The sequence below is a fragment of the Pleurodeles waltl genome, chromosome 12 (assembly GCF_031143425.1).
Source record: "Pleurodeles waltl isolate 20211129_DDA chromosome 12, aPleWal1.hap1.20221129, whole genome shotgun sequence".
Lineage (NCBI taxonomy): Eukaryota > Metazoa > Chordata > Amphibia > Caudata > Salamandridae > Pleurodeles > Pleurodeles waltl.
In genome coordinates, this window is record NC_090451.1 from 68,353,520 (window position 1) to 68,371,326 (window position 17,807).

The 17,807-nt window shown below is 46.9% G+C and overlaps 1 protein-coding gene across 1 annotated transcript in view; it reads right to left on the reverse strand.

Annotated features, from left to right (window-relative positions):
• Positions 1-17,476, reverse strand: part of LOC138268231 (mucosa-associated lymphoid tissue lymphoma translocation protein 1-like) — a 67,203-nt gene extending 49,727 nt beyond the window's left edge. The window contains exons 1-3 of the mRNA XM_069217691.1: positions 17,173-17,476; positions 2,850-3,030; positions 933-1,099 (exon numbers count right to left, since the gene is read on the reverse strand). Of these exons, the coding sequence (XP_069073792.1) occupies positions 933-1,099; positions 2,850-2,992 (310 nt within the window). The 5' untranslated portion in view covers positions 2,993-3,030; positions 17,173-17,476. The remainder of the gene's footprint in view (positions 1-932; positions 1,100-2,849; positions 3,031-17,172) is intronic.
• Between the last annotated feature and the right edge of the window lie 331 nt (positions 17,477-17,807).

Consider the following 17,807-nt stretch of genomic DNA (forward strand, 5'->3'; position numbering starts at 1 on the left):
CATGCCAAAACTGCGTATGGTAAGGTAAGCTGTCTTTGGAAGGCTGAAAAGACAATAAAATAAAGTATTTCATTTAAACCAATATAAAAGTCTTAATGGTGTACTTAGTACACATGTATGGAAAATATATACAATTTGTTGTATTTAATACATTTGTCAAGAAGTGTGATACCCTTGTTGATATTATTGTGTCTGTCAAGAAGTGTGACACCCTTGCTGATATTATTGTGTCTGTCAAGAAGTGTGACACCCTTGCTGATATTATTGTGTCTGTCAAGAAGTGGGATACACTTGTTGATATTATTGTGGCTGTCAAGAAGTGTGATACCCTTGATGATATTATTGTGTCTGTCAAGAATTGTGATACCCTTGCTGATATTATTGTGTCTGTCAAGAATTGTGATACCCTTGCTGATATTATTGTGTCTGTCAAGAAGTGTGATACCCTTGCTGATAATATTGTGTCTGTCAAGAAGTGTGATACCCTTGCTGATATTATTGTGTCTGTCAAGAAGTGTGATACCCTTGTTGATATTATTGTGTCTGTCAAGAAGTGTGATATCCTTGCTGATATTATGCTTCATTGGGACAGATTTACAATTTGAGAACTTGAGTTGTCCTATGCAGCTCTGGCCTCCTACCCAAGCCTCCACCAAATTAATCAGCAAAGAGTGTGACCGTCTTTAGAGAAATGTGTTAGGACTACTAAGGGGGTGCAATGTTTAGGTCAAAAGGTGGGAAAAGGCATTCAGGTGTAAACTGCCTCAATTCACCCCAGGTAATGAGGAAGAGCGAGGCGGGGAGACAGGTGGGAGGACAGGCGTAGGAAAACGGGTCCAACTTCATTCAGAGGTGAGCAGAGTCAGAGGTTTTCTGTCCGAGGCCAGGTTAAAGGTAAGTCAGATGAAAAGATGAAGGGGTGAGGCACGTACCCAGGTCCTGCAGGAACTCAACAGCTTCCACGTGCCCCATCCGGGCCAGGCAGCAGAACAGGAAGTGGAGAGTGCAGGCTCGTTCCGCCAGCAGCTGCAGAAGGTACCGGCTCGGACTGCCCCCAGGCTCCAGGACTCGGAGAGAGCAGGTCTCCAGCTCCTCCTCACTGGAAGTCAGAAAAGGACATCAAAATGTCAACAAGGCAAGAGCTGTGACTAGAGCAGGTGGCTCTGGTAGATGCATGGCAGGCCCAGTTGTGTAATGTTAAATGAGGCCCTCTTCCACTGCAGAATGCGGTGGCGCCCCCTAGAGTCCCATGTCTCTCAGATATCCATTAGCTTTAGACTGAATAGGGGTCCATTGAAGGAATGGGCCCCTCTGTGGTGCAGGGGCCTGCCTTTCGCCTTGTAACTTACCTCTTATTACTTCCTGCAAAGAGCTGCAAGTAAAGGGACGGTCTGGGTGGGGGTGAGCACACAGGTCTGAGGGAACCCTAGCGGCTGACCTTCTAAAATCAGTCTCCTTGCTCCAGCTCCTCAGGGAATCCAGATGGAATATATGCAGTACTTAATTTGAGCCAACAGTTGCCGCTGAAGCCCAATGACACTCATTTTTGGGGACAGGTGCTTATTTTTCCACATCATACATTTACCAAGAGAGGAAAAGCACAAAAAGTGGAAAGACTCAGGAAGAGAAGGACAGAAACACTGTCACAAAGAGAGAACGCGGGAACCTGCAAGAATTAGATAAATTGGCAGGGAGTGGCTGGTGGTAAATTAAAGAGAAACAAGATGGATTACGACTCCGCAGACTTGGCAATCGGTGCGCTGACATTTAAGGGCACCAGACGCTTGCTTCCGAGCTGTGCTTTGGGCACCGGCACTTATCTGTTTACAAATTAAGCACTGAATAAATGGTCAGTTCAGCACTGCTCTCTGCAGGTCTCTCTTGGTGGCTTAACACCAAGACACTGAGTTGAGGTCTCTTTTCGGTGGCATCTAGAAATGAGGTTCTATAGGCAAGTTGCCCCTGGGTGGCATCATACTCTGAGCTGAGGCGCTTGTTGGTGGTAACTCCCAGCTGGGGCAGTACAAGCTGCTCTTGCAGTAGCAGCTTCCACATAGACTAAGATACCTTGCTCTCTGCATGGCAGCTCACAGACAAGCCTTGGGCAATCCAAATCGAAACACACAGACAGGACTTCGACTCTCTGCGTGGAGCTCACAGCTACGCACAGGACTGACTGACTTGGACTCTCCACGTAGTAGCCTATAGGGGCCTAACGCAGGGCAGCTCACAGCCAAATCTAGGGTCTCTGAGTAGCAGCTTACCACGTGGAGAGGCAGGTTTTAGGCTTTCCACATGGCAACTGCCAGCCAGACTTGTGTTTTCTGAGTCCTAGCTCACTGACTGTCCTTTAGCTCTCTGCAAGCTACCTCAAAGCCAGCCTGGGCTTTCAGCATAGCTGCTGACAGCGAGGGCTGTGCGAAAGTCACGTAATTTGTGTTTAAGAATTGTGTGAAATTACTTGAAATGAAAAAAAAAATGCATCTAGCATAATTTTTTAGTGTGAAATGCATCCTCTCGTCCATTTTGGATGCAACAAATGCATTATGTACCAAAAAAGTGCAAAAAAACACAAGTGCTCTGAACAACACCCTCTCACATTCTGATTGTTAAATGTGTTCCCTGCTCCCACCCTAAAATTTTGCAGCAAACTCAGCGCAATTACGCAGCGTGGCATAATTAAGTCATTTCAAGAATTTGGTGTATTGACCTTAATGTGAAATTAAATGACATTACGCTGACATAATTGAACTTTCGCTTGGATCCACTTATAATCTGGCACTGGCATTGGGGAGCGCACACCAGCTGTCCTCTTACAGATTCCCCGGGGTGCCCAGCCTGCCACCTACCTGCACTTGAACTGCTTTTCTGCACCAGCGATTTCAGCCAGCTTCCTCCACCCTCGAGCGCTGTCGCCGCAGTCCAGCATTTCACTAAGTCTCGCGAGAACAGCCTCCCTCAAGTTGCCCACGGGCATTCTCCACTCGCACATGCTGGCTCCCTCTGCAGGCGAGGACAGAAGCCTCGTTTCTGGAAAGGAAGACATATAGGACACCATCAGGGGAAACCTGCAAGAGTATAGATTATATAGGCCGTGAAGAGTGAGCATGGCCAGAGGCACTAGAGCGCTTTACAACAGGAAACATGAGGTAAATAAGGCGAGACAATATGTAAAACTATAAACACAAAGAGAAACTGCAAAAGAATATGTGATTCAAGTACAGAGTTTACAAGGAGGAATGCTTGTAGAAGAATAAAAACCTAAAAGAAAGCATGATTGACATACTAGTTGATGAGGGGGGACAGCTGGGGGTGTGAGCAGAAGTTTGAGGTAGAAAGGTAAAAGCAAGCAGAAGAGATAGTGGGAAGGAGACGTCTGAAGAGAACTAGAGCAGCGGTTCCCAACCTTTTGACTTCTGTGGACCCCCAATTTATCATTACTGGAACCCGAGGACCCCCACTGTATCATTACTGGAACCCGAGGACCCCCACTGAATCATTACTGGAACCCGAGGACCCCCACTGAATCATTACTGGAACCCGAGGACCCCCACTGAATCATTACCCCACTGAATCATTACTGGAACCCGGGGACCCTCACTGAATCATTACCCCACTGAATCATTACTGGAATCCGGGGACCCCCACTGAATCATTACTGGATCCCGAGGACCCCCACTGTATCATTACTGGAACCCGAGGACCCTCACTGTATCATTACTGGAACCCGAGGACCCCCACTGTATCATTACTGGAACCCGAGGACCCCCACTGAATCATTACTGGAATCCGAGGACCCCCACTGAATCATTACTGGAATCCGGGGACCCCCACTGAATCATTACTGGATCCCGAGGACCCTCACTGAATCGTTACTGGAACCCGGGGACCCCCCACTGAATCATTGCTGGAACCCGAGGACCCCCACTGAATCATTACTGGAACCCGAGGACCCCCACTGAATCATTACTGGAACCCGAGGACCCCCACTGAATCATTACCCCACTGAATCATTACTGGAATCCGGGGACCCCCACTGAATCATTACTGGATCCCGAGGACCCCCACTTTATCATTACTCGAACCCGAGGACCCCCACTGAATCATTACTGGAACCCGGGGACCCCCCACTGAATCATTACTGGAACCCGAGAACCCCCACTGAATCATTACCCCACTGAATCGTTACTGGAACCCGGGGACCCCCCACTGAATCATTACTGGAACCCGAGAACCCCCACTGAATCATTACCCCACTGAATCATTACTGGAATCCGGGGACCCCCACTGAATCATTACTGGAATCCGGGGACCCCCACTGAATCATTACTGAAAGCTGGGGACCTAATCTGTTAATGTTATTTAATTTTCTATGCAGATGCGGGCCCCCTGAGGAGGCTTCACGGACCCCAGGGGTCCCCGGACCACAGGTTGGGAACCACTGAACTAGAGGATAGGGTGAAGGCCAGAGGGGGTGTAGAGGAGTACCAGAGACAGCAGACTGGAGTGAAAGGTTAATTCATCCGGAGAGAGGAAAGACAAACTCTGCACGAGATGAGACCACAGCGTGAAAGTGTCTTAGAAAAAGCACAGATCTCAGTTCATTTTTTAGCACATCTGGACAGGAAGTGGTGCAGAGAACTGTCTAAAGCGAGCTCCAGAGCCTCATTGCACTGCCTGAGAAAGACTGAGACAGTCAGTTCTTTCTTGGAGGCCGCTGTCACGCAGTGAAGAACATTTTGAATTTCTATCAGGGCCAGACTGGGGAATCGCAAGCAGTCCAGGCACTAATGCCCAAAACAGCCCCACTCCCTGGCCCTGCTTGCGCCATCGTGGTCTTTAAATCCATCCATTCTCTCTGTTTGATTGATTTCTCTCTACCTTCCCGTCCCCTTTCTCCATCTTTAAATCCCCCTTGTGCCTGCTAGTTAGCCTCCAGGAGCTGAGAAGAGTGGCGGGGGCACAGGAGCGGCCCTGGCCTTCGAAACCGACCTTCAAGGGCTCCAGCCAGCCGGGGAAATGACCGGTGGAATATGAGGCCTGTCCGGCCAGGATTTCTATACTATAGGCATGCCCTCCCAACCTTTGTTGTTACAACTTATTATGCAAAAATGTGTACTTGAAGTCTCTTAAGGACTTTCTTCTGCAGAACTACGCCTTAAAATCATCTCTTGTTGTGTGTAGACGAAAGCTTGTACACCGCCGGGGAACGTGGGAGATCTGCTGGGACAGCATTTTCCACTCCTGAGCCTTTCTTTTATAAATCACTCCATTTGGGCACCCTAGACCAATTGGTTTGGTTGATGAGAAGCATTAAAACAATTTCCAGGGTGTTATAGGTTTCTACAGGAAGGCCCAGGTTTTAAAAAACTCTCTACCTGGTGACACAGAGTGATCTGGTAACCTTACACAACACAATTCTATGTCAGGACTGGAGGCTTCGGATTATGCTTCTCTTACTTTATTGCAATACACAGCGGCCAATGAAATTATAACAAACATTTCAGTGAACCATCAAAAAAGCTTCATTTCCCATAGACAACCTCATGACATCACTCCCCATCGACCAACCAGGTCTTGGGATAATCTAGTAGACATGCTGGCCCTGTAATCGTTCCTCTGTCTTTGCAGTTCCAGCAGCCATTAACCAAGTGTGATTGCCTTTCCAGTGTTTTTAAGTGAAATTATGCAGATTAAAATTTAGTCCACAGCGATTTAATTGCATTTGTTGATTATGATCGCTGCCGACAGACAACCTCGATCGGAATTTGGTCCGATTCCTCTTCAACCGACGTGATTGCAAATTTAGAATTTACATGTTTATTTTGCATATTTCCAAGTTTTTCCAATGTGCTTTTAAATTAATTCTTCTTAGAGCGAGGAAGCGGCCTCTTATACGACCGGCTGGAGCGGGGGCGAAAATTGAGGACACCCGCTAGCTCCTACGCACACAGTCCTCTTTTATTGTGGGCGCCCAATCGCACACGCTTGAGGCGCCGCCATCTTTCAAGCGCAGCCTTCGATCGAAGAAAGACTCAGCGCTTCATTTGTTGAACTCCACGCCCTCCTGGGATTGTAATAAATGATCAGAGCAGGGATCTAGGGGTTTCAGGTTTCTCCTCCAGAGAAAAATATCAGTCTAATATTTGCAGACTTCTCTATACAAGTTTTCTGCTGTTGCGCCTATTTGGGTTGCTCCCCTCTCTTCCCCTCCTACTTTGAACCTACCAAGGTGTTTCAAACCCCATCTGATTGCCTGTCATGGCAGGGTATGTCCAAGACGGATTTGAGGGCTATTGTGAGTATGAGGACCCCTCTGATTACCAGCTCGAAGAGCAACTGTTGGAGGCCATTGATAACTCTGGCCAGGAGTCAATCAATAAGGCCCTGGCCATCGCTTTGCGACCTTTTTGGCATCCTTTAATGAGTTATGCACTCGACAAATGGGGTATGGTGTACAGGATCCCTGGTCCACGCCTAACCTGACTGCTCCTATCATGGCTGACCGGTCTTGGCCCCACAAGAAGGCCTTAGATAAAATGGCAAAGGACACTATTTTTAACCATGGATATGGGGTTGTTGATCCTCTGGGCCAGTCTACAGCTTCGGCACCCACTAGGACGACACCTTCTCCTTGTCCCCCAAATCTGATACTTCTCCAGATGAGCCGCCTTCTCCATCCCTGAAGCGTAAATGTAAAACTCACTTCAGTGAGCTGCAAAGTTACCAGGACAAGCGGTTATGTTGTGTTTATTTTCATAATATTGCTCGTGCTCCAAAGCGTTGCTGTCCCCTTGACAACAGGGGATTCTAGTTTGTGAAGGCAGATAACGGTTGCTCGAGGAGTTAGAGTCGCAATGAGCCGAGCAGAGGTTGTGATTGTAATATGGTGCTTCAGCCTACAATAAATCATCTTAAACTTCTAATAAGGTGAATTCATTACACAAGCTCCTGATTTTTGACCCAGGAGAGATAATACACTTGAGGTCATCAGAGTGGTGCCCTCCTTCACAGGTAGAGGACTACGTGCAGTCCCAACTACATAAACATTTTGAGTAGGAGGATAGGGCAAAATTTTGTACTGAATGCCCTCGCTCTGCCCTCCCAGGGAAAGTGGCGGACATGCACAGGATCGACCAGAGCACAGAGGTCTCCATGAAGAAGTTCTCCAAGGAGGGCACTGACCGCGCTTGGCGTGGTTGAGAAGACGAGCTATCGGACTTATCTGTCTCTTTAACTAAGACACTGGAAATAGGGGCCAAGCAAAAGAGACCAACTCTTCCGTAGACCCCAATTTCCTTATGGGCTAGTCTCAGTGTGCTATATGCTTACTGGGCAATGCCAATTGTGCGGTTTCATCAGAGCGCCGCCACACAATACTTATGCGCATTGACCCTAAGATGACAGAATTGGTGTATCCAGAGGCAGGGCCCGTGGCTATAGGCCAACTGTTTGGTGATCATTTTGTAAAGGATCTTGGAATGTTTTCGGCTACATTCTCCATTCTGGATAAAGCACAGTACTCTCTGAAAAAAGGTTTTTCGCAACTCCCTTTTTGGCAGGGCCAGCCGCTATAGAGGCCGAGAGTCAGGACGTGGATTTAATTAGGCCTCCCAGAGGCTATCAGCCCAGAGGAAGAGAGGGTTGGAACAACAACCCAACCCAGGGAAACCTCTATTCAGGCAGACTTCGATAGGGTCGAGGACGATTCAGTAAAGCCGGTTATCAAGGTTGTGCAGCAGGGAATACAGACTCCTCATACTCAGGCAGGTGATTTATCCCTCACAAGTTATTCTGGGGGGCAGAATATGCTGCTTGCTTTCGAATCAGTGACATTACAAACGACACATGGGTTTTGCAGACAGTACAGGGGTTCGTAATTGAATTCTATATGACTCCCATTCCACAAAAGATTCCTCGTCCCCTGTCTTTTTCCCAACAAAAGTGAGTTTCATTGACAAAGAGAACTTGAAACTTTTGCTAAAGGAAGCAATCGTGTTGACCCATCCACACCCCCAAAGGATTTGTCAGCACAATTTTCCTGGTGCAAATGAAAGGAGAGGTTCCAGATGGGTTCTTAACTTCAAGCAGTTTGGCGCCTGGCTGGTCTATCACCACTTAAAGATGGAAGGCTTTCACTTGCTGAGGGATTTACTTCAGGAAAACCATTGCTTAGTCAGGCTTGACCTGAAAGATGTGTACCTCTCCATCCCTATCTTTCCCTCTCACAGGCATTTTCTACAGTTTTGTTGGGCTCACCAATGGAAGAATTTGCCTCTCTTTGGGCTTTTTTAGCTCCTTGGTGTTTCACCAAGTTAAAGACTAGGGGTGAAGTCAGACTCTGAGGGGTCCTCTCATATATTACTTAGAGAACCTAATTATAATGGCCAAAAATTGAGACAAAGTCCTTCTGCACTCACTCAAACTTGGGCATTCATTTGTTATAAGACTTTGGCTTCATAATACATTTTCCAAAATTGTGTCTAATGCCTTCCCAATCAATGGAATTTCTGGGGGTTTTGATTGATTCAGTACAAGTCGAATTACGTCTTCCTTCTCAGAAGATTTTGTCAATCAAGAGGGATCTGACACAGGTTCTCTAGTTTTTGACGGTCTCGGAGATCTTTAGCCAGGATTGTGGGGCTTTTGGCCTCTTCTATTCAAGCAATTTTATCAGATCCCCTTCATTATCACACCCTTCAAGGTCTATGGATCCTTCACCTTCGGAAGGGATTGTCATATTCGGAGCAGATATCCCTTTCCACAGAGGCCATTGTAGAGGTATCTTGGTGGCTGGAACACATGGAGGCCTGGACTGGCAGAGCCATATTCAGAAGCGTTCCGCATGCAGTGATGGAATCAGATGCCAGCAGATGGGGCTAGGGGGCACGATGTGGCCCGATTTCCACAGAGGGCCGATGGCCCCTCTCGGAACTCCAGTTGCATATCAATTGCCTGGAACTGTTGGCGGGGTCTTTTGCAATCAAGTTATTCTTACCTCTCAATTCCTAATGTTGTATTTTGCGGATGGACAATGTCTCAGTGGTAAGATACATCAATAAATTAAGGGGAACAAGATCTTGACCCCTAGCAGAGACTGCAAAGTATTTTTGGCATTGTCTTCAGAACAAGATCTCTGTTATAGGGGAAGACCTCCGAAGCAAGAAGAACATAGTCACTGATTGGAACTCTCGATTCCTGAGGGATTCCAGCGATTTGAGGTTGCATCCGGATGCTTTTTGCCACTTCCATCTAATCTGGGGTCCTTGTGTGGCAGATCTTTTTGAATCCCGCCTGAACTCTGAACTCTCAATCTGCAGTTGGAGACTTCTTACCCATTACAACCCTCTTTATTCTTGGCTACCGATCCTGCAGATCTAAGCATTGCCTTGTAACTCAGGGGTGTTCAGCACAATCTGCGCTTATCCTAGATCCCTCCAGGCTTTCTATATAGTCAAGGATTACGGTGTTTTGTTTATGTTTATTGTTTCTGAATGTATGAGTTGTGGATATCCTTAAAGCCTAGCCTGGATCCAGCCCACTGGGGCCTAAAATTGGCACCCTTTTTTATTTAATTCTTGATGCTTCAAACATTGAGTCCATTTCTAATGTATAAATAAGCCTTTATTTTTGCTAGGAGAGACATATCATTCACTGCACATTTGTAAAGAAAAAAGAACATATTCCAGAGACATTCACACACTGATCATGCAGCATGACAGTATTGTTATCTTACAGTCTGGGTACCAAAGTGTAGCTTTGGTCATTGTCAAGAAAAAGATGCTCTTGAACATCAAAAGATAAAATTGATGTACCCCTGAGTGAGCTCTTCAGTAAGGAACGCCTATTTCTTTGCAGATGTACATCTCCTTGGAGATATTTTCTGGGACAAAGACTATCAGAGGTCACCCAGACACAATCCTGCCATCAATTGTTCAGGGTTTTCTTTTAACAAACTACTGCATTCTGGTGGATGTGGTGTTGGTGGTGTTCAATAGAGCCACATGAATCAAAGCACCAGATGTCAATGGGATGCAAAGACCTAGACCCGCTGTCAGGTCTCTCAATAACCCTCTAAGCAAGTTGCTGCTAAGTGCTCTCAGGAGGCAAAAACTGCACGAGTGAGGCAGAGGAAGAAGAACAAAATGACGGTGAGGAAGAACTAGAGATAGAACCATACATCTATTTTCACACTCTCGTTCATTCTTAGAACCAACTGTTCCCCCACACTCATTCATTCGTCCCTCTTGTCACCATGATAACCTAATTCATTGATTATTGCATTTACCCATTCTCACACTCCCCTGCATCTCCCCACTGTCACACTCTTTAATCCCCCACAGGCACACAACCTACACAGAAAAAAACAAAGAACGCTTCCACTTTCAGGTTCAGGCTCCTTTTGCAATAGCAGTGCTTTTTTTATCTGTGTTCCCCAGATCTTTCCTGTTCCTCGAAAGCCTGGACATACACGCTTGAAGTAGGGATGATGGATACTACACCCCAAACACTCTCCTGCTGAATGGACTTGGCTCATTTGCTAAATCAATCAGTCCATTTGTAGAGCGCACACTATCAACCCTGAGGGCCTCTAGGCGCTTTGGTACCTTGTCTCAATCGAAAAGCCAGGTCTTGAGCTTTTTACAGAACTCTGTCAAGGATGGTGGTGTTCGGAGTTGTAGCGGTAGGGAGTTCCAGACCTCGAGGGCAGTGTAGAATAACGATCGGCCTCTGGTGCAGCTGTGGAGGATGCGGGTGGTGTGTACAAGGGCCAGTGTTGCAGAACGCAGGTGTCTTCTGGGCTGGTGGAACTTTAGACGGCGGTTGATATAAGATGGCCCTTGATTGTGCAGTGCTTTGTAGGCATGCATGAGGGTCTTGAACTGTCATCTCTTCTGGTTGGGGAGGCAGTGAAGGTGTCTAAATTGAAGGGTGGTGTGTGCCTGTTTTGCTAGGTCCAGGATGAGCCTGGCTGTAATGTTCTGAATGGTCTGGAGTCTTCTGAAGAGTTGGGTGGGCAGTCTGGTGTAGAGAGCGTTGCAGTAGTCAAGACGAGGGCCTGTGTGACAATTTTTCTGGAGAAGATGGGGATCCATCTGAAGATCTTGCGGAGCATGCGGAGGATGTAGAAGCATGCGTATGTGTTCTTTGTGTGGCACCGCCGGGCTGGACACATACTATGAACTAAGAGCAAAGTGCCTCTTCTTCAAGGTCAGGTGACTTTGGCTAAAGTCTTGATTACTCTCAGTGAGGATGGTTGGGATTTATAGCTCCACATTTCTTGCTCCTTTATGAGCCTCAGCCTCAGAGCTGATTCAGAGGGCTCTTCCTATTCACAACTCCCCATCAACAAAATAACAGCACAGAAATCTGAAGCCCACATGCCCATCCATTCTGCGCCCGTTGCCAGGCTGCAGACCTGTAATTTCTGCCCACTAATCTCAAAGCCGCCTATAATTCCATAACTGCTGTGTCTGCCCCCTGCCTTTTTGAAGCCTGTTATTAAACAATACAGCTGTGCAGATGTCACTCTACTTTCTCTGCTCTCTTTTTCTCTCTTACCTCTCTCTTCCCTGCCTTTTTTTCTTAATTCATCTCGCCTTCCCCTTTCCTATTTTTCTCTTTCTCTGCCTTCCACTCTCTTCTGTCACCCTTCCTCTTTTTTCCGCTTTCATTCTCTTTTTTCTCTCAACAGCCTTTTTCTCTCTCACACCTCTCTATTTGGGGAAACACCCTCTACAACGTCGCAATTACCACGCAATGACTTTACCACGCAATGCCCTTACAACTACATGGTAAGCATATATCATGTAAGTCTGCAGATGTAATTGTAATTGTAATCGTATTTATATAGCGCTTACTACCCCTGACGAGGCGTCGAAGCGCTTTTCGATGAGTAGCACGCTACTCCGGTACCCAACAAGAATTAGTGATGGATTAGTATAATTTAATAAGGAGTACAGTTTTAGTATTATTATGAGTTAATTTGAGTTGCGGATATGAGAGTTTGTTAGTTAGATTGACTGGAGTAATGGAGGGGTGGAGGAGGAAAGAAATCCAGAAGTGTTAATTGGGAGTTTATCCTTCATTTACTCAATCCAAAGGCTTGAGATGAATAAAAGGGGGGCGGAGGGGAAAGAGGATGTGGAAGGGTTAGGGAGAGCATAGTAGCAGGGTGAGATGAATGCAGGAGAATTTAGTAGGGTTGTGTGGGAGGTCACAGAGGTAGAGTGAGGTTTGGTGAGTTAGATGTGGGGGTGGAGGGATGAGCTTAGGCAGAGATATTTAGGAGATGAAAGTGGTCGAAGGGATTTGGGATGAGTCCGAGTGAGAATGGAGGATAGTTTGATAGAGACATGACATAAGAGCGATGAGTAGATAAGTGTGATAAAAAGAGAGCAGAAATTCATAGAAACATGCCAGGCACAGAAACAACATATACACATACATACACATATATATATATATTTATACACACACACACATGACTATACACACACATCTGCACATACAATACATAATTAGAATCATGGGTAAAAAATACTTAGTCGTCCATCCATCATCCTGGTAAAAAGGCGGGAACTCCCCCACCTACCTCGAGGGTGGACGGGGCGTGGCCCAGCGGGCGGAGCCCACAGGTGCTCCACAAAGGGAGAAACCCTCCACTCTGTGTCTCCAGCAGAGGAAGACAGAAACCGCGCGTCCCAGTCAGACACAGACCACGCTCCAGCACATCATCAGCTCACCTCCAGGAAGGATTCCAGATCCCCTCCGCCATGGGATCTCTGAGCACACAGCCCCGCCCCGCCCCATCCCTGCTAAGCCCAAGAGCCAGGGTGGGCTGTCCTTTCCAGAAGGTGAGCTTCAACCGCGGCATCTGCCGCGTCCACATTGTACACTAGGGTACGTGATGGGCCACGGGGGCAAAAACGTCTTCAGCAACCTTGTGTGCCCCCGGCAATGTCATTGCCACTAGTGCGTCCCCGCGGAGATGTCCTCGCGCCCCTGCGCATCAACAACGCACCACGCGAGTCGGCGGCAAACGCAGTGGGGTCGCCTTGGAATTATTAGGGATTAAGTTAAGTGTGCTTTTAGAAATTAGGGGTGGGTAAGGAAATATATGGTGGTAAGAATATTTTTAGGGTTTAGGAGTGGGTAAAGGAATAGGGTGTTTTTAGGCTTTAAGGTGGGTAAGGGAATAGGGTGGAAGGGTGTTTTTTGGGTTCAGTAAGGGAATAGGGTGGTAAAGGTGTTTTTAAGGTTTAGAGGTGGCTATGAATATAGGGTGGTAAAGGTGATTTTATGGTTTAGGGATGGGTGACTTTAGCGTTTGATAAGGGAATAGGGTGGTAAAGTAAAATGTATACTTTTTTTTTTTTTTTTAAACAGGATGATTGAATGGGTATGCATATATACTAAAAAAAAAAACAAAGGTTAAATTAACATTTTAGTTAGATGTGATAAAAAAATCTGTTTTTGTTCCACAAAAAAAAAAAAAAGCAATCTTAGAAATTCACTGGAAAAAAAAACAAAGGTTGAAGTCATGTTATAGTTAGGTGAATATGTCAGTCACATCATTAACATTTTAAACTAAAAAAAACAAAACACAAAGTCAACAGGTATAGTTAACCGGGCTAACTATAACGTGCGCACCCCGCCATGCGCTGCTTATGGCCCCACTTCTTACATCACTCATGACATGTTCTATGATGTCATTTATGACATCACTCATGCCATCTCCTAAGCCTCTTTTGTACACATTGCTCTATAAACGAGCGTAGCATTAGAGCTATAAAAGTAAGGGCAAAATAGTTCAGAATAATGGAACGCATAATTACTGCTACCATACATAGAACTCTCATAGGTGAAGCAAGCATGTGTTGTGTGCAACACTGATCCTATACCATGACCTTCATGGATAGCCAAGTTCATGCTGACCATCAGCCATAGATAAAAGGGTAACCTGTACAGCACAGGTCATCAATATGTATACAAGTGTCCAGGGGAAACCCCAGTTCCACCAGGTACTCTAGCCCTTTCACATAACTAATGCCTTGCTACGGACAGTCTTTACCTGTATCAAAACCCAGTCACTGAACCTGCATTGAGAAATGAAGTGGCTGTGTATAGGAAAGTGGGTACTGTAAACAGTGTTTACTCTATAGAGGGTGTTTACTCTGTGCCACACTGTTGGCAGATTATGGAACTCTCAGGAGAAATACACTACGGAGTATTAAAAAGTATCTAATACGAATATTACACACTCTAAAACGTGGCCAAAGAGGGACTATTCACTTAAAATAACCAGGATGTGGAGGTCCTAAAGATCACACAACCTGCAGCCTTCATACCGTGGTGAAAACTTTACAGATAGCCCGTCTTCTGAAGCAAAACAAGCACATGTACATAGGTTAGTACCTGTGCACACAGTCTTCTATGTTATGTAGAAACTGTCATGTCATGGTCTAATAACTCCAGGTTGCCTGCAGTACTTATTATGAAGTACGTAGAATCTTTGCCCTGCTGGAAACTTTTTCTGCATAACCAAACATTTTTGTGGAACACGCTGAACATTGGTTGTGACTGTCACCTGCACACAGAGTTACTCTTTATTACAATGTGCTCAATACCTCTACACCCCTATGAAGCTTTAGGAGCAGATACATTTTGTAAACACCTACACCCAATAGCAGGACACATGCTGTAAAATATTAAGTAGAAAATTAGTATGGTAGTTACCCGCCACTATATAAATCCTAAAACAAGTAACACACTCTTTGGATGATGTCATTTGTGATGTCAGTGATGTCATAAAAGATGACATGGGTGATGTAACATGAGGGGGTCATAGGCAGTGCATGTTGGGGGCGCAAATTATAGTTAACTTTGCTAATTATAACTGGTGAATTCAGTAGAACGTCACTTTAACTTTAGTTTTTTCAGTGAATTTTTAAGATTTATTTTTAAACAAAGACAGATCTTTTTTCACGCATTCAGCTGTACATGGTGGGGGGTTTGCCGCAGGGCCTAGCCTGTTGCATTCCCCCCTCTCCTCCACAGGCTGCCAACCCCACGCACAGCCTTTGGCGTGTGTGACATAGGGCCTTTGGGCCCCAGGGACCCCAATCCTAGAGACCAAAACATATATAATAAGGAAAGGGAGTGTGCAGCCCCCCCCCCAAAATCGAGACTTAATTGGCCCCAAGGATCCCATCCCCCAGGGCCAGTTCCAATAGAAAGAGGAGGAGGAGGAACCGTGAAACCCCCTCCCCAATGTTTAAAAAGTGCCAGTGCCAAAATCTAAGGGGAGGGGCGTGCAGCCGCCTCCCCAAGCCTTATTAGGCCTGAGGACTACGTCCCCTGTGACAAAGAACAAAAGAGGGGATGGCGAGCCTTATTAGGCCCTGGAGATTTCATCCCATGAGGCCACACCAAAGAAAAAAGGGTGATGAGGGCTGTGTGGTCCCCCCCTTACCCAAGCCTTCATGGGCCCTGGGGTATCTATCTCTAGGGTCTCTTTTTTGTTTAACAGGTGAGGGGAGCTGCACAACTTCCCTCCTCGAGCCTCATCAGACCCCGGGATCCCACCCCTGGGCCACAGCCAATTAGCCTGAGCCTAATTAAGCCCTGGGGCCAAAATGTAAATAAAAGGGAAGGGGGCTGCAAGAGCATTTATAGGCTCCAGAGATCTGATCCCGGGGGCTGTACCTTTTCTCAGAAGTGAGGGGGCTTGTGCTGCCCCACTCTATGTTTTTTTCAGCCCTGGAGACACCATTCCCTGGGGCCCAAATCATCTATTAAGGGTAAGGGTGACTTGGAGCTCCCTCCCCGAGCCAATTTTGGCCTCAGGACCCAATCCCCCGGGGCCTTTATTATTTATATGTGGGTCCCCCCGGTGCTCACCCAAGGCACCCACCAGCCACAATTTGGGGGGCTACGGTGGGAGGCCCAGGGCCTGTGTGGCCCCCGTTAGCTTCCCACATGCTGCAGGAGCCGGCACTGAACCTCCCTGCAGGGAGCAGCTAATTCTCCTGGAAAGGAAAAGAAACGGAACACAAGTCTGTTCCCAGCCTGCAGGGGCATTTTTAAAGCTCCTGCCAGTTGGGAGCAGACATGGGCTCCCCAGGGAATAAAATGCCTCGGGATGGGTGGCTGCACGCACTCATACCCTTAATGATGAATGCAGGTCCAAGGATGGGCTCTCCGTGGCCGAAAAGGCGTTACCACTTTGTTCTAAAGGCATGCAAGGTAAAGGCATATGCGTGGTAAAGACCTGTGTGGTTCATTTGCAAGCAGAAGGCACACAAAAAAGGGGGAAAAGAAAACGGGGCAAAAAGCAAGGAGAAGGCAGTGAAAACGAGGGAAAAGCAATGACACTGCAGACAAAAACTGGAAGAAATGCAAGGAGAAAGCAGAGAAAACGAGGGAAAAGCAAGGAGAAGGCACACAAAACAGCGGAAAGTGAGGAGAAGACGTGCAAGAGCGATGTAGCAGCATGGGGAAAGCTGGGCCTGGGACCAATCCCGTTTTTTCCTTGAATTCTGGGACTTGTAGTCCTGTTTTATAATGCAATAAACACCACCACAAGTCCTAGAATTCAAAGTAAAGACCTGGAAAACTTGTAGTGCAGGAATTATGGTCGGCTAAACACGACTACAAGTACAAGAATGCAACTCAAAAGCCTGGATTTGATCAATGCACCGTAAATGGAATCTGGAAGCTTGATAGCTCTGTAGAAGGTTTCAAATGTGGTACAAAGCTCCCAGGTTTCCCAGGCCCATAAGCACGAGTGGCTAGTCCAGTCCAGGTTTTGTCTCTGCACTCTTAAATGTAGCCATGAATATGGGAATAAAAAGAACTAGGTCTATTAGACTTCAAAGGGAAAAACACACAGGACCCGGTCAGTATGGGAGAGGGAACCCTGGGAACTCTGTTGAGTAGCACAGAGTGATGCTAGCCCTCCACAAACTAGTGCATTTTGGGAGTTGTAGTCTCGCTTTACTTCCACTGGCCAAGTAAACTGCAGAACAACATCCTAGTGGCGCTCGAAAGTGAAACATGTCTCAGTGATGTGGGGGGTCAGCTGGTAAGCCCTATACCGGTCCCACAAAGCCAATCTGCCCTAACCAGACATCATCGGGTTTTACACCATCAAAAACCACCTAGACTCACCCCAGGCAGGGGGCGGAAGTCCTCTCTCTCGGCCAGCAGTAGAACGTCGAGGCGCCTTCTCATCCGCTGCTGCCTTCGGGGAGCTGCAGGCCCGGGCTGGTACACCGGGCACTCATCTGGGGCACCGCCTTGTGCCCCGCACCCCATGAACTTCCTCTTTCAGATATTTAAATCCTCGGAGCCGAGGGCAGGAAGCAGCGGGGACACTCGCTTTCTGCCTCCCAGGGTAGGGCTCTCGCCCACTTTCACTTCCTCTTTCACCCCGTAGATGGCGTGCAGCGCCTGGAAAACTACCCGTGGCGCTGAATGTACATGCAAGCAAGACAACAATTTGGGGGGTGTAGTTTTTCCACGTAGACAATTTGGTGCACTGGCCAACGGCCCGGTTATAACGTGCCAGAATTGACAGCTGCACACATTGCAGTGTTATAATACAAAACAAGGTATACGTATCTCAGAACTAAAGTGGTTTGCCCAGGATCACGTTTGGTCAAGAGAGAAGCCGGGATTAGAACCGAGCTTTCTACTTTCGAGTAACCTAGCAACAGACATTTGGTATTTGCAAAGCAAATAGCTCGGCGTGGCCGCCGCTGTTAGTGAAAACTGAAGTGTACCGTGCGTGTGTAAATGCACAC